The 16,889-nt window shown below is 39.7% G+C and overlaps 1 protein-coding gene across 4 annotated transcripts in view; it reads right to left on the bottom strand.

The window, feature by feature from the left end:
* sema3fb (sema domain, immunoglobulin domain (Ig), short basic domain, secreted, (semaphorin) 3Fb) overlaps positions 1 to 16,889 on the bottom strand; it is a 117,274-nt gene that overhangs the window by 24,881 nt on the left and 75,504 nt on the right. For 2 of the 4 annotated variants that reach the window (XM_022682596.2, XM_049471586.1), the window contains exons 3-9: positions 14,666 to 14,826; positions 14,039 to 14,101; positions 13,388 to 13,507; positions 10,713 to 10,802; positions 7,017 to 7,110; positions 1,399 to 1,518; positions 1,081 to 1,220 (exon numbers count right to left, since the gene is read on the bottom strand). In XM_022682596.2, coding sequence (XP_022538317.1) covers positions 1,081 to 1,220; positions 1,399 to 1,518; positions 7,017 to 7,110; positions 10,713 to 10,802; positions 13,388 to 13,507; positions 14,039 to 14,101; positions 14,666 to 14,826 — 788 coding nt within the window. The remainder of the gene's footprint in view (positions 1 to 1,080; positions 1,221 to 1,398; positions 1,519 to 7,016; positions 7,111 to 10,712; positions 10,803 to 13,387; positions 13,508 to 14,038; positions 14,102 to 14,665; positions 14,827 to 16,889) is intronic. The other 2 variants (XM_022682598.2, XM_049471587.1) reach the window with 1 other exon arrangement.

The raw sequence follows: 16,889 nt of genomic DNA, 5'->3' as shown, positions 1-16,889 counted from the left end.
GCAATTATGTAAAGTTTACACACTGATAGTGAGTTAGGGTTTGGGAGGACACACAACCATTATACAAATAAATAATGCCAGTGTCCCAATTGACCCTGATGTTGCACCTCCAAGACACCGGAGTTCGCTCTCTCCAGAGTTTTGATTATACTCGCCTGTTCTCACTAGCTCATTGTTTGCACTATTTAAGGATGCTGCCATGACCAGCAATGTGACATTTTGTTTGTATCCTTACGGCATTTTAAAGTGTGTTTTTTTGCATTCTCTCTGTTTGTTCTGGCTTACTGACCTTTTCTGTATTATTTTTTTACCTCGTTTTTTTAAGTTGTCCTATTCTGTATCGTTTGCCTGTGTTTATCTATTTATCTAACTTATTTATCTAACTTTTATCTAACTGTGACTGCCAGTAACCAACAGGAAGGTAAATATGCTGAAATTCATTATATATTGCATATATGAACCTTAAAAGTACTTATAAATAGCATGATCTTAAATGTGATTTTTAGATGTTTTATTTGGTGAGATTTCTAAATATGTATGAATATATTGTCGTTGTCCAATGAAAAACAGCAACTTCACAGGAGAGATATTGACTTTCAATGAAAGTCAATATAAAAAGAGTTTTTTCAGGTAATTTTAGAGAAATTCTATTGGTCCATTGATCAAGAAATTTGCTGTACCTGTTTTTCATTGGATAGCGATGGAATTTGTTGCAAAAAAATGAAAGCTGGATTGTTTTATCCCTAATTCGGTTTTTAAGAAAACTGTCACAGAAATTTTAAATGAGAAATGCTGTTGTCACAGGTCTGATATTGCTTGAAATTCTTTAATTGTATTTTTTTTTGTATTTGTGTTTCAAGAGACTTTTATTGTAAATAAGAAAGTGTTTTTAATGTCTTGCCTGGTTAAATAAAGAATAAAAAATAAGAATAAAAATAAATAAAAATGAGCAGTTCTTTGTTTATCTTCAGCTTTTTGGTGGGTGGGTATAAAAGAAAATGTAAAATCTAATGCAATAAATCAATTATTTCTTTTGATAATGACTTTTCCTTCCCATTTTTACACCCCACCCCAACTCACCAAACAGATCCGCCCAATACGAGCCTCTGATTTGGGACTCTGCCCCATTTCCAACGACTTCTCCCGAAAGAAAAAGTAGAGCTTGTCGTCGTTCTTCTCTGCGCTGTCTGGAATGAGGTGGACGTGGACGAACGAGGGATCTGGAGAAAAGAGAAGGAGAGAGAGAGACAGAGAGAAAGAGATAGACAGTGAATTTATGATCATATGTCTGCGTTGACTCATTTTCGTGTGTGAAACTATGTAACAGTGCATTCTGCACGAGGCTAAATGCACCAGCCTACAGTCATTAGCACTGGACTGGAACCATGTTTGCTGTACCATTCAGCCATCTGGAGTTATACTGGTCCGTGCGCATGGCCGTGTTTTTCCCCAGCGTTCGGAAAATAGCTGAGTCTGTTCCCATGAAGTCGATGTAGACGCCCGCATAGAGTTCCCCATCTGAGAGAAAGAGAGAGAGAGAGAAAGAGAGAGAGAGAAAGAGAGAGAGAGAGAGAGAGAGAGAGAGAGAGAAAGAGAGAGAGAGAGAGAGAGAGAAAGAGAGAGAGAGAGAGAGAGAGAGAGAAAGAGAGAGAGAGAGAGATTTATAGGTTGAGTCATGTTTGCTATCTCTGTGATTCCATGCCAGCCACACCCGCTGGCACTGAGCAGGTGGGTCGTCTTCCCTTGGCTGTCCCCAAAACCCTCCCCCTTCCACCGGGGACAGAGAGTCTTTCACAGCTAGAATCACTTTTAAAATCAAAATTATGGTTAAATACTTTCTATGAATGTCATCTCTATAAGACTCTATAAGCATCCTCATAACACATTATAATGCATTCATAAGACACTTATAAAATATGGTAACACTTTCTATGAATGTCATATCTGTAAGACTCTATAAACATACTCATAACACATTATAACGCATTCATAAGGTATTATAAAATATGGTATGGTATAAACATGCTCATAACACATTATAACGCATTCATAAGGCACTTATAAAATATGGTAACACTTTCTTAGAATGTCATCTCTATAAGACTCTATAAACATACTCATAACACATTAAAACACATTCATAAGGTACTTATAAAATATGGTAACACTTTCTTAGAATGTAATCTCTATAAGACTCTATAAACATACTCATAACACATTATAACGCATTCATAAGGCACTTATAAAATAAAGTAACACTTTCTATGAATTTCGTCTCTATAAGTCTCTATAAACATACTCATAACACATTATAACGCATTCATAAGGCACTTATAAAATATGGTAACACTTTCTATGCATGCCATCTCCATAAGACTCTATAAACATACTCATAACACATTATAACGCATTCAATGCTGCTCCAGCACTAAGGCTGGAGCAGCATTAGCATTAGCCGCTTACCACACTTAGTGCTAGCTCTTTTGTCATTCGGATTCGAGTATATCGGACTGTAGTCTGCGTGTTTACCATGTTAAAACAAGCTAACTGCTAGCTGATAGCACCCTGGTATACTGGAACACTCAGGGTTCCTCAGCGTAGCACTGTCGGGCTGAATTTACTAGCACTAAGCACTGCTGCTAACTGTGGCTAACCATGGCTAGCATTGCTGTTGAAAATATTGGAAATCTAAGCTTACTGTAAATAAATGGAAGATCTTTACCCACTCAAATAAACAGTTTAATTTAAGAGTTTTGTTTACTTAGGCGGCTTATAATCTGGTGTGCCTTAAGTATAAAAACAGACCAGAAAATAGAATTTTTTTGTATGATAGTGCGCTATATAATACAGTGTGCTATATAATACAGTGCACCTTATAGTGCGTAAAACATGGTTAAATTTGTTAATTTATCCTGAAATTCAGATTGTAAGGGGTAGAAATGTACAATAAAAAATGGAAAGCCTATTTCATTTATTTTTTTACTATATTTATTGAGAAAAAAAAATGAAATATGAGTTTTTGGATAAAATCTTCTGTTTTCAAATGTAGCCTCAAACATTAGCTTTTTAAGTTGTTATTAGCCTGTTAGCATTTTTTAGTGACGTGTCTTTTTTAATAAAAATGAAACCCCAGAAATGTGACTGTCCGCAGCCCAAACAGCCTCTCTGAAACCCAGTTCAGACGACAGCTTAAAAAACAACAAGACGGACTAGCGGATACGCGTTAGCCCGGCCGCTAATCCAGATTTAAACCTTCTAATACTCTTCTGAAGGCAGAATTTCACCAACACTTAATATGTTCAGGGTTGTTTGATAGGAAGTCTTTCTAGTCTGACAGTTTGGAAGTTTTTGGAAGTTTGTGATTTCCGTTCAGAATCAACATCCGTAATCCGTGATCGGAAGAATCCGCGCCAAAAAGATGCCACCAAAACACACACACATACACACACACACACACACACACACACACACGCACACACACAAACACACACATGGCCTGCATCTGTCCGCTCGCTTCCTCAGCAAACGCTGTGATTTAACCCTGTTTTACCCTCACAGAGCAGACTCGTGTGTGTGTGTGAGTGTGAGTGTGTGTGAGTGTGAGTGTGTGTGTGTGTGGAGGAGGATACTTCATGTTTGGGATTCCTGAGAGATAGTGTTAATCTGCAGGGTCTGGCCGGCAGCTTCTTGGCCTTGTTTTCAACTCCCCCCCCTATTTTACTCTACTACCAACTACAGTTCACACACACTTTCTCACTTTCACACACACACATACACAATTATACACACTAAGGGGCCCTATTTTAGTGATCTATAGTGCACCAGTCAATTGTGCATCAAGCACCTTGATTTAGGGGCGTGTCGGTGTGTCTTTGGTATCGTGAGGGTACAAAAAATACGCCTTGCGAATCTTAAATTGCAAAAAATGCATGTATTACTTCTTCAGTTGTCATTCCTTTTAGCAGCCGGGTGAGCTCTGACTTTGGCGCATTCGTATCTTAACAGCGCAGAGCTTGTGTGCATCTCAGCAGAGTATATTGACCTGCATGTTCATGCTGTGAAGATACACCAGCAGCTCATTTAAGGGAACAGTAATGTTGTTATTTTATTCTTTATTCTGTTATTTGTTGATGGAAACGCTGGATGATTTGTGTGATGCAAAAGTGCACGGAGCTCCTGCATGGCTAAGATAGGATTGGGCGGCTGACTGTTGACTGTTGTCAGGGTTTCAATCGGTCAGTGGCGCACCTGTATTTTTTTTTGGCCAAAATAGAAACACGCCAGAAATTTAGGTCACTGAACACACCTCACTTCCAGACCACCACACCCCCAATCAGTGTAGTTATATTACTAAACTTTGATGCTATTTTAACAACGCAGGAGCAAGGTGTGAAAATAGACTATTGACAGGGTGTTAGATAGCAATGAGCATCGCGTGTAAGGGCCCTAAAGCTTGAAAAACATTATGATCTGACGATGATGGCTCAACTGCATCAGCTATAAAATGTATATAATTGTGATAAAAAATAAACCATGGGCTTCGTTTTTTGGCTTTAAAATGATTGTTTGATTCGTGTTTAAAAAGTGTTCCATGGTCCACGTTACCATAAAAATATTTAAAATGTTAATGAAATATACAGCTCTGAAAAAATTAGGTGACCACTTCAGTTTCTGAATCAGCTTCTCTGATTTTATATTTATATATTATATATTATTATTATTATTATTATTATTATTATTATTATTATTATTATTATTATTATTATTATTATTATTATATTTATATTTGAATGTTTAAGTTATGAGTAAAATTAAAATTTTGATCTGTTTTATTCTATAAACTAGACAATATTTCTCCCAAATTCCAAAATATGAATATTGTCATTTAGAGCATTTATTTGCAGAAAATAAGAAATGGCTGAAATAACAAAAAAGATGCAGAGCTTTCAGATTCAGATAATCAAAAATGCAAAGAAAACAAGTTCATATTCATAATGTTTGTTTTAAGAGTTCAGAAATCAACATTTTGTGCAATAACCCTGGTTTTTAATCTCTCCTCCACCAGTCTTACACACTGCTTTTGGATAACTTTATGCTGCTTTACTCCTGGTGCAAAAATTCAAGCAGTTCAGTTTGGTGGTTTGATGGCTTGTGATCATCCATCTTCCTCTTGATTATATTCTAGAGTTTTTTTATTTGGTAAAATGAAAGAAATCCTAATTTCTTAAGTGATCTCTTATTTTTTTTCCAAAAATATTTTCAAAATTGTTAGCTTGGTGAATGAACTGAATCAGTGAATCAGATCTGAGTCAGGTCTGAGTTGCTACACTGCATGAAGCTTGGCATCAGTAATTTAATTTACTCAACACTTATACTTATTATCTGAGACAGAGTCTAGCCAGATGCAGTTAAACAGAAGTGTGTAGAGGATATGAAGACTGGGGTTCTGCCCACCTGTGGCAACCTGTGATTCATTCATTCTGCTGCTGATTATGATTATTATGGTATAGACTCAGCTAACGAGCCCATAACTCTCAAGCACATACTTAACAGACTCATAAAGACCTGCTGTGCTCCACTGACTGTGTTATGCTTTTAATGCCAAACTATTCCAGCATCTGCATTTCTAATCACGGGTCCCAGAGGCATCTCCAAATGGATATAATGCCAATAAAAGATGTGACCAGTGACAGTCCTGAGCCTTCTTTTGTTTTTTGTTTTTGCTGTCGTCGAGCTTCATGTTGGCGAAAGACTGTCAGATCTCATGAGAAAAGCAGCTGCGAAAAAGTCTGCTCCAGAAAGAATGAGGACGAAAGCGAGGTCACATGGTCTTCCCAGGCCGCGGATCGGCAATAAAACGCTGGAACAAAGCGAGAAGTGACCAAAAAGGGCATTTAAATGAGCTCTGCAGGGACAGATACAGCCTTTTTTAGCATTTGCGTAAAAAAACATAAAGGGTACATCGACAGTGAGTGTCTTGGAGAAGATCCTCCAGAGACAACAGGATCCTCCAGAGACACCACTATCCAAAGACTCTACAGCAGAGGAGAACGTCCATTTACTACACTAAGGACATCACATTATCAATGAGGAGACCAAAACAATGGGAGCCCTTTTAACTCTTTTAACACTTTTCCCCTCATCACTGCTAGGGTGATGTCGATCAACACAAGGCTGCATCTGTGAGCTGACGTATCAGAACCAAGTCGCTGTGCTTTCCTCCGAGTGCACTGTGATGCTATATAGCAGTTGCGAAAAATCTGCTCCAGAAAGAATGAGGACGAAAGCGAGGTCACATGGTCTTCCCAGGCCGCGGATCGGCAATAAAACGCTGGAACAAAGCGAGAAGTGACCAAAAAGGGCATTTAAATGAGCTCTGCAGGGACAGATACAGCCTTTTTTAGCATTTGCGTAAAAAAACATAAAGGGTACATCGACAGTGAGTGTCTTGGAGAAGATCCTCCAGAGACACCAGTATCCACAGACTCTACAGCAGAGGAGAACGTCCCTTTACTACACTAAGGACATCACATGTGATGTGGAAGACATGATATGTGATTCCCTGGTGTTTTCAGAACTATTATTAATAAGGAGACCAAAACAATGGGAGCCCTTTTAACTCGTTTAACACTTTTCCCCTCATCACTTCTAGGGTGATGTGGATCAGCACAAGGCTGCACCTGTGAGCTGATGTATCGAAAGCTTCGCTTTCCTTGGAGTTTTAGTGCTGTGGTGCTACTCGGCAATGCTGCATCAGCAACAGTTTAAAAAGAGGCGGAGTCTGACTTCACATGTATCAAAGGAGGCGTGTGCTATTTTTTTACAGCAGATGAATGTGTGGGACAATTGGCCAGAAAAATTGGGAGAAAAACAGGAAATAAAAATAAATAAATACAAAATACATACTTATTCAATGGTAATCCAACGTTTGGTTGCCAGTATTTTGGTCTCAAAGATGGCTGACAAATTAACTAGCAAACTGACTTGCTTATAAGTCAAAGCTTGTTGGTACTTACTAATCAGGGCGGAGACACTGTTAAGCTTGGGGTCGTATGGGCACTTTCCTTTCCCAGAGTCCTCTCTGCCAGGCTCCAAGTGGAAGATGTACTCCTGCAACAAAAGTTTAAGAAAATAGTGTCAATAGAATCAGGCTATCTAGCATAGAGAAACTTAATGGGTTAGAGTTAGCTTAACACTATTAGCTTAGCAACAGTATATTCATGCATGTGGGTGAGACTTCCTTTCATGACCTGTGAGGCATCATGCAGTGAGACATAAGACACAGTGTTAAACCATGTTAGAGTTAACAAACACTGTGACACGGTCATGCAAATATCATAAGACAGTAGAAAACTTGAATAGGCAATTTTGACCAGACACCGCCGGTCCTGATCATTACAAAACACTGTACCACTGTTCTGTCCACTGTGGGTGATAATAGAAAAAGCCTTCTATGACGAACAATGTACCAATCCCAATCTATCCCCAGATGTAACACTTCATGATCTCTTTATATACTGCGATTCAGGCCCCAAATTAACCAATCAATTGCCCAGGGCCCAAGCTGGCCTGGGGCCCCCAGATTATGACTGGTTATGAACTGAATGCAACGATAAACTGTGTGAGCGCCCCTTTAAGGTTTTTAAAACATCAACACTGTTATCCGAATCCTCCTTAAAGTGGCCCCTCCCACAAGTTGTTGACTAGTGTTTTATTGTTTTATTTTTGCTATATATTCCAATTTTATATGTAAAATCAGAAATCGGATACCTTTTCTGTGTATCTATTTGACAACGTTTGTAATGTAAGTGGCTGCTAAAGCGCTGCTACTATGTTTGGGAGTTTTCTGGTTTGAATCCTGTTCATGTAGCTTGCCATCAGCTGCCAGAGTCCTAAGAGGGCACAGTTGGCCTTGTTCTCTCTGGGTGGGTACAGAAGATGGCTCTTTCCCCTCATCACTCCTAGGGTGATATGAATCAGCACAAGCTGTTTTGGAGTGTGTCGCTACGCTTTCTTCTGAGCGTTAATGCTGTGATGTGACTCGGCAAATAGGAAAATAGGCGGAGTCTGACTTCATATGTGCTGGAAGAGGCTTGTGCTAATCTTCACTATTCTTGTGTTGGGGCATCATTAGTGATAGGGGGAGTCCTAATGAGTGGGTTGGGTATTTGGCCATGTAAATTGGAAAGAAAATAGATTAAAAATAAAATAAAATAAAAAAATGATTGTTTTTTTATAATTCTTTTGTTTTTATCATTTTATTTCAATTTTTTCCCATTTTCTCCCCAATTTACATGGCCAATTACCCAACCCGCTCATTAGGACTCCACCCATCACTAGTGACGCCCCAACACACCAAGAGGATGAAGACTAGCACACGCCTCCTCCGATACATGTGAAGTCAGACTCTGCCTCTTTTTGAACTGCTGATGATACAGCATTGCCGAGTAGCATCACAGTGCTAACGCTCGGAGGAAAGCGCAGCGACTCGGTTCTGATACATCAGCTCACAGATGCAGCCTTGTGCTAATCCACATCACCCTAGGAGTGATGTGGGGAGAGAGCGCCATCTACTGTACCCACCCAGAGAGAGTAGGGCCAATTGTGCTCCCTCTGAGCGCCGGCAGCTTGATGGCAAAGCTGCATGAGCGGGGGTTCGAACCTGCGACCTCCCGTACTTGCGTTATTTTGACATTTTATTTGATCTCTTATTTATGATCTACTTTAACACCATATCTATAGTTTCTTTATGTATTTAAAGCATGTTCTGTCGTCTCCGTGTGTGCAATCCGCTGTTTATTAAATGAACTTGTCGTGCCTTGCCTGTCTTACCGCCCTGCCCTGGATAAGCATGCGAAGAAAAGTTTAATTCCAAACATCTCAAACCTAAACCTCATAACTTCGTTCAATCTATGCAGCTGGCAGCTGAGTAATCCTGTGTGGAGCTGAGCGAGGTGACTGGCGCTGTCCGATCCCGGCGCGCTGCAGGCGTCTGTTTGACAGATTTTTGGACGTGTGGCGTGGGGGTTTGCCACCAGCTCGCTCTGACATGCCCCGCAGCCCCGGAGTGAACCAGAACACCCTCACCTCTCCCTAAAAACCTCTCCCAGCCTCACACACACAGAGACATCGCTGATGCCATCCATCAACACTGGAGACCAAGCTTCCTGCCAACATGTCCAGATAGCGTACGTTCCCCCTCAGCGCTGATTAAATTCAATTATGGAGAAGCGGCTCCGAGCGCCGGCAGCTCCCCGAGGCGCCTCAGGTCAGAATATGGAATCTGCTGGAATTTAGCTACAGGGCCTCATACAGCACAGCACAGCACAGCAGAGAACAGCTAACAGCCTTAAAAAGCCAACAATCTCCCATTATCTCTATGGGTTTATTACTACAGTCCACAGTCTCCACAGTCTGACCACACTCTCCCACACTCTCCATCTTCATCACCAACATCCAGCACAGCAGATTCTGAATCAGTTTCTCTGAAACTGCCATTTGCTATTTATTGTTATTAAAGGTATATGTTGTTTGAGTTTAATGAACATTGTCATTTTATTCTATAAACTACGTAACTAAGTAACATTTCGCCCAAATTCCAAACAAAAATATTGTCACTCAGAGCATTTATTTGCAGAAAATGAGAAATGGTTGAAATAGAAAAAAAACTCTAGGTTTAAATCGGATCTCCGGTTGATTCTGTGATTTTGACAAGGTAGCAAAACTCAACAGAATACCAGTCAAAGCAGGTGCCTTTCACGTCGAATTTTAGAACATAGAGCGAACTCTGGGGTTTGACGTAGTGAAACGCCCCAAGCACAGAATCAACAGAAGGGGTCGTAGCACCCTGTCACATTTTTAAACCTAAAAACAGTAGAAGTTGAACTTTCCATGCTCCCATCCTTTTTTTGCAGCCAGAAAACATCTCATCTCATTTACACATCTCTGCTGGATTTTTTCAGTCAGCTTTATGAGGGAGAATCACCTGGAATTCAGGCTTTCAGTTAACAGCTGTGCTGAACTTCTCAAGAGTTAATTACTTAAATTTCTTACCTCTTAATGTGTTTGAGAGCATCAGTTGTAAAGTAGTGAAGAGGTAGAGTTACAGGTATACAGTGAATAGTGAATATTTGAGTAATGTTCTAATCCATATTAGGAGAAGCAAGAACTACTCAACTAAAGAAAGTAAAAATATATATTTTAAGAATTGAAGATCAGTCACTCAAAAAAATGGAGGAACTTAAAAGTATCCTAAAGTGCAGTCACTGCAAAAACCATCAAAAATGTAATGATGGAACTGGCACTCATCAGGACCGCCCCAGAAAAAAATAGAGCAAGAGCTACTGTAATCCGCAGAAGTTATCAGCCTCAGAAATCAGAATTTTTTGTTTTGTTTAACACTTTTTAGTTACTATATGACTCCTTATGTTTTTCCTTATAGTCATGAATCAATGTATTATTAATTTACTATGTAGGAAAAATAAATTAACATTAAATAAGAAGGTCTTTTCAAACTTTAGACTGGTACTTGTGCAGCAGCTGCATGCCAGACAGTCCAGACAGACGTAGAGAGAATGACCCACCACAGCTAGAGCCAGAAGCATGCAAAAAGAAAACAAGAAAGACAGACAGACTGACAAACAAATCCCCCAGCATGCAAAGACGAGCGAGGAATCCCCCCACGAGGCCACGCCCCTCACCCCGCGCCCCACCTGCAGTCCCGTCTCATCAGTCACAGTCTCGAGCTCGGCCGCCCGGCTCGCCCTCCCTCTGGCCAGCGGCGTCTGCAGGTGCAAAGGTGTCTAAAACAGAACATCCAGATGGTTCCTGCATTAACATTACACTCTGCTGACATCACTGAACCCGGCCGAGACCCGGCGGTCCGGACCAGACCCCGACACTGTCTGAGAGCCGGAGAGACCAGACGCTTTATTATACAGCTGAAATTAGTGGAATATTATTATTCTGTCTACTGTTGGTATTGTTTTATTTAACAGTCAGAACATATTTTTATTTTAATTACTTTATTTTTTGGCATTTTGGTTTTTAAAATAAGCTGAAAAAGTGCTTGTTTAAATGGGATGCATGTAGTTAATTGTAATTATGTAATTATTAAGTTATTACATTTTAATTATTTGACAATAAAGTATTAACAGTCCTCCAAAAGGAGGGAGGTGGTGGCGTGCAAAAAAAAAAAATATATATATAAAATAAAAATAAAATAAAAATAAGTTAAAAAAAAAACAAAAAACAAAAAACAAAAAAAAAAAACAATCCAAGTGACTAAAATTAGAAAATACACCCTTGATTACATAATACACATTAAATAAAAATAAATAAATAAATAAAGATAAAATGATCAAGAATTGTCAAATTTATCAAATTTATATATATGAAAAATATGGACGCAAATAATATGATTTTTCAAGGGACCAAACACAGTTGTAAACCTGTTGAATGTCAATTTAATACTCAAATAATAATAGAAATAATATCCATAATAAATAAAAACTGACAGATAAAAAATACCCTTATAGCTCCGCCCACTCCAGCCTATAGTGAAAAAAGTGAACGAATTTAAGCTTTAAGACTTTTATTAAGTTTTCAGTAATAAAAGGGAGAAAGGATGGATAACAGTGTAAAAAGTCTGGGGTGTCTGGGGTGTGTGTAGAGTGTGTGAGACGTCTGGAGACGCTGTGTGTGTAAGGTCTGGGGTGTGTGTGTGTGTGTGTTTGAGCAGATGGTAGGAGCAGCAGCAGTGTTATGATAGGGTCCTGCAGTGGGAGAGTCAGGGTCTGACCCGGCTTCAGTTCACACATCTGGTCCTGAGGGTCCGGAGTCGGGAGTGTGAGTCAGAGCGTCTGAATGAGCTCATGAAGGCTGACCGATACACAGCCTGAGGAACGCAGCCGGGCTGACCGATACATCACTTGTCCAATAAACCGGACGATATTATAGAGGGGTTATAGATATGGCCCTAAAATAATATCACTTTATTTAGGTTTCTTTTTATTTTAATAGCAATATTTAAAAACAAATCATTTTAAACTGTAATTTTAAGAATATTATACTGCAACAGAATATATATATTAGAGTTGTATAATTAAAAGTAAAGCAAGGAAATACAAAACAGACAAAAAAAGAATATTTGCAATTTTTTTTATCAAAAATATTTTTTGGAGCTAAATGTGGACAAAATTATACATTTGGCTTAAGATTGAATAGTGATCACTAAACAGAAATTGTGTCACTTTTTCACTATTTATCAAAAGAAATAGTCTAAATAGATTTTTTTTTTTGCTTTTTAAAGAGAAAGCATTTTTTAAAAACCTAATTACTGAAAGTATTTTTGCCACCATTGCTGAAAAACCTCCTAATGTTAGAGGAAACACTATGCAATATGACTTCAGATAAGCTATAAAATGACAACAAAATTATTATTATTTTTTTTTACTAATACAGCTGAACAACAAAAGGCTTTTTAGAAACCTTTTAGCTGAATAATGCTGGTTGCCAAATATTTCATGAAAACCTAATATTAAGATGTATCTACGTACATAACTCTAGAATAAACCCAAAGTTTCCTAATTAAAGTCAGTGGTCAGACTGAGTGGCACAGTGGCACTGTGGATAGCACATTCGCCTCCCAATGCTGGGGGCCTGGGTTCAAGTCCCTATCTGGGTGGAGTTTCCAATGTTCTCCCCGTGTCTGTGTGGGTTTTCTTTGGGGAAGTCCAGTTTCCTTCCACAGTCCAAAAACATGGAAAAATTCTCTATATGTGTGTGACTGTGTGCCCAGATATGGATTGGCACCCTGGGTTAACTCCTCAGTGCCCGATGCAGACCTCTATGTGGACGGTTGTTTCTGGTTGAGAGTATGCTGTGTGTGATTGGCTGCTGCTTCTCACCAGTGTGTGTTGAGTGTGTGTAGAATGTAATTGTTAGGGTCCTTAAGTGCCTTGAGTGGCAAAAAAATATATATATAAGTGTAATAGTAAGCAAGCAACTGTTTTATAATATTAAAATAAATGCAAAAAAAAAACCCAAAATTTAGTGTGTGTGAGGGAGAGAGAGAAAGAGAGAGAGAGAGAGAGAGAGAGAGTGAGAGAAGTACAGACTGAGTACGTGTATCTCATTAACTCCTCTTAACGAGCCCCAGGTCAGTAATTAGAGTACCAGTGCAGGACGGGGGGATGGGGGGGTAAACTGGGGGTCCAGGCACCCAAAATCTGCCCCGATTCAGGAAACCCAAACCAACCAATTAGCAGAACAACCAAACTCACACAGCTGAGTAAGAGCCCACAGGGGAGATCAGCTGTGCTACACACCTCACAAACATGTGTGTGTGTGTGTGTCTTGGTGTGTGTGTGTGTGTGTGTGTGATTACCATGGGTTTGCGTCCTCTGTTGATGTAGGTGCACACCGGGTTATACGCTCCTGTTCCGCACACGTACAGGTGAGTTCTGTTCCACGGCTCGATCAGACGAATAAAATTACCACACTCGCCCTGTAACACACACACACACACACACACACATACATACAGTTTCTATAACTAATATCACCTTAAAGTAAAATTATATAAACTAGCGGTGGGAATCACGATCGTGATACGATATTATCACAATACGTTGCCCACGGTAACGATGAAATGTTTCTGCGATACTCAATATATCACAAGACAATTCTGTACTGAAGAGGATAAAATACGCATAAATACTAAAATAATTTCACATTTTGGGCAAGTTAAGAGCTCCTATGTTTGTTTGTTTTTTTATATCAATATTTGATGCCACATAAGATAATCGGATAATATATTAAAAACTAAAAATAATACGATATATTACAAAATCAATATTTTGTCTTTTGTCCCACCCCTAATATACTGTAAATGTGCCCACTCTAGAAACAGTATGGGTTGGTGGAGCTTAAACAGGTCCAATTACGTTTCCATTATGTTTTTTTTATTATAGAAACATTAAATTACCATTCAAATTATATTCATTAATAAACATGATCTGAGGTCAGTAACACTCACATTGGTGTCTTTACCACTCAGAACACACTCCGTCTTCCTCTGCAGAGAAACTGGCCAGTGGATCTGAGAGAGAGAGAGAGAGAGAGAGAGAGAGAGAGAGAGAGCTTTCAGACCTCAAATAATGTAAAGAAAAGTTTTAGAAAGAGTTCAGAAATCAATATTTGGTTTTTAATCACAGTTTTATGCATCTTGGTATCATGTTCTCCTCCACCAGTCTTACACACTGCTTTTGGATAACTTTATGCTGCTTTACTCCTGGTGCAAAAATTCAAGCAGTTCAGTTTGGTGGTTTGATGGCTTGTGATCATCCATCTTCCTCTTGATTATATTCCAGAGGTTTTCAATTTTCAATAAACATCAATAATCTGCTCATTGCACCAATGTAGACTTTATAAACCCTTCATAAGCATCTGTATAAAGTATAAGTAAGTCATAATACATTATTAAATGTTCATCAAACTGCTTTTCTCCATGTTTCCAGAGGTGCATAAAAGCTCTAAATCTCTAAAGCTCCAATGCGTGAGGTGCTACCAACCGTACAAGAGTCCAGATGTTGATGTAACAGCTGTAAATGGGGTTTATACCCCTGTAATCAGGGTCTGAAGGGTCTGTAGCAGAGTTTCTTACTATGAGCGGCTCGTGGTTGATGTCGTGCAGGTCGAGCGACAGGATGTAGTCCTTGCTGCCCACGTACATGCGGTCGTGATCCTCGTCCATCCGCAGGATCCGGTAATCAGACGTGTTGAGCAGGAAGGAGAAGTGATGAGCCGTGCCTGTAGACCTCAGCTCTACAGAGAGAGAGACAGAGAGAGAGAGTAGTGATAAATATTGTAGATTTGTGAAATGAAATACAAGCAGCAAAGCGCCATCTATCCTGCAAAGCAAGAAAGACATCACACACGCTACAGGATCCTGGAACACTGCTGTGAGGATTTCACTAGAATGAGCAACAAGAGCATCAGTAGGATTAGTGCTGGACGATATGGCCAAAATTGATATCACGATATATTCCTTAATTTCGGTCGATACGATATAATTTTGATATCGATATAAATACTTTGAATGCCTCAGAAAAACTGCTAAGAATCCCTGCAATAGAAATATGTACACCACTGTCTGAAATTTAAAATTTAAAGTCTTTAAAGCCTCCTCTCACAAAAAAACTGTATAATACTTTATAAATAAAAAATGATCAGAATAAATCAATGCTCACTTTTATTTGCATGTAGCAAAATAAAAACACTACATCCCTGTCAAACACAAACCTATATCCTATACATATTACCAATATAAATAACTTTACATTACAACAGAGGCAGAGCTTCTTTTTCTTTCGTAAACATATTTAACAGATCAAAACAAAAGTGCTTCAACCAGAATAGGGAATACAAAAAGCCTTCATATATATAAAGGGAACATGACACCCCTGTCAAATAAACAAACCTATATAAACTATAAATAACTTAGATACAACATAAACTACAAAAGTGTTTTAGCCAGAATAAGGAAGATATTGTGTGTAGTGAATCTGCTTGAGGTGGAGGAACGGAGTTATTACTATTGCTGGTCGGCTCCACTCTCCAGAACAATTTGGAGCAAGCTGAAGTCTGAAGTTTATCAGACCTTTGAACGCCGAACCACTGAATTAGACCTGCGTCCCTCAACTATCCGCTCATTCTTCATCTAAAATGTCCTGCGCTGAAAACAAGCGGGTTAGGGTCGGTTTCGTTTCATCGCGGGCGGGTTGTAGGTGCGGAGCTGAGATCCGTTCGGTTAGGGTCGGTTTCGTTTCATCGCGGGAGGTTTTAGGTGCGGAGCCGAGATCCGCTCGGTTAGGGTCGGTTTCGTTTCATCGCGGGCGGGTTGTAGGTGCGGAGCTGAGATCCGTTCGGTTAGGGTCGGTTTCGTTTCATCGCGGGAGGTTTTAGGTGCGGAGCCGAGATCCGCTCGGTTAGGGTCGGTTTCGCTTCATCGCGGGAGGTTTTAGGTGCGGAGCGGAGCCGCGATCCGCTCGGTTAGGGTCGGTTTCGTTTCATCGCGGGAGGTTTTAGGTGCGGAGCGGAGAGGAGGCGACCCAGGTCTAGTCTAGCCTAGCCTAGCCTATCTGGCTACGTGCCTGTATGATTGCGTCATCACGCACTGACGTAGCCCGGCTATGTTCAGGGCTGCAGTGAACTGACGCCGCTAAAAAACGCCTGTCTGTAAATAATACATATCGATATGCCACAAAAATTATATCACCGTTATTGAAACATTTCTTATCGGGATAAATACCGATATCGAAATATTGTCCAGGCCTAAGTAGGATCATCCTCAACTTCCCAACTACATCCCAAAAGGGGAGCTCCCAGCATGCTTAGCGGTTTCCCTGGTTATAATTGTGTCTCTAATGGTGTGAAAAAAGTTTTTGCCCTCTTACAGATTGAGAATGAGCTACTGAGCTACTGAGCTGTGAGTTTCCTCTTCTGTAGTCTCCATTGCTCCACCAGCCGCTCATGTTCAGTAAAACTGAGCAGGATCCTCTTTTAGAGGCTGAACTTAAGAGGCTTGACTTAAGTGACGTGGCCAGAAGAACTCCCGCGAAAAGCAACCAATAAAATAGGTCTAGCAGGGATTAGGGCTGCAACTAATGATTATATTGGTAGTCGACTAACCAGACGATTCTTTTTCTGATTATTCGATTAATCAGCGATTATTTCTGCCATACCCTCTATCTCTGCTTCCTGTGGGTAGAGCTTCTGTTTCTAGTTTTCTCTCTTGCTTCAAAATGATAGAAACAATGCTGTAAAATGTCCAGACAATTGCCTTTTTTTTGCTTTGTGTAGTGGGAATAACTGGCGATTAGTCGACA

Source organism: Astyanax mexicanus, chromosome 24 (genome assembly GCF_023375975.1).
Source record: "Astyanax mexicanus isolate ESR-SI-001 chromosome 24, AstMex3_surface, whole genome shotgun sequence".
NCBI lineage: Eukaryota > Metazoa > Chordata > Actinopteri > Characiformes > Acestrorhamphidae > Astyanax > Astyanax mexicanus.
The sequence above is the reverse complement of the archived record's forward strand: the minus strand, read 5'-3'. Positions and strand labels throughout refer to the sequence as shown.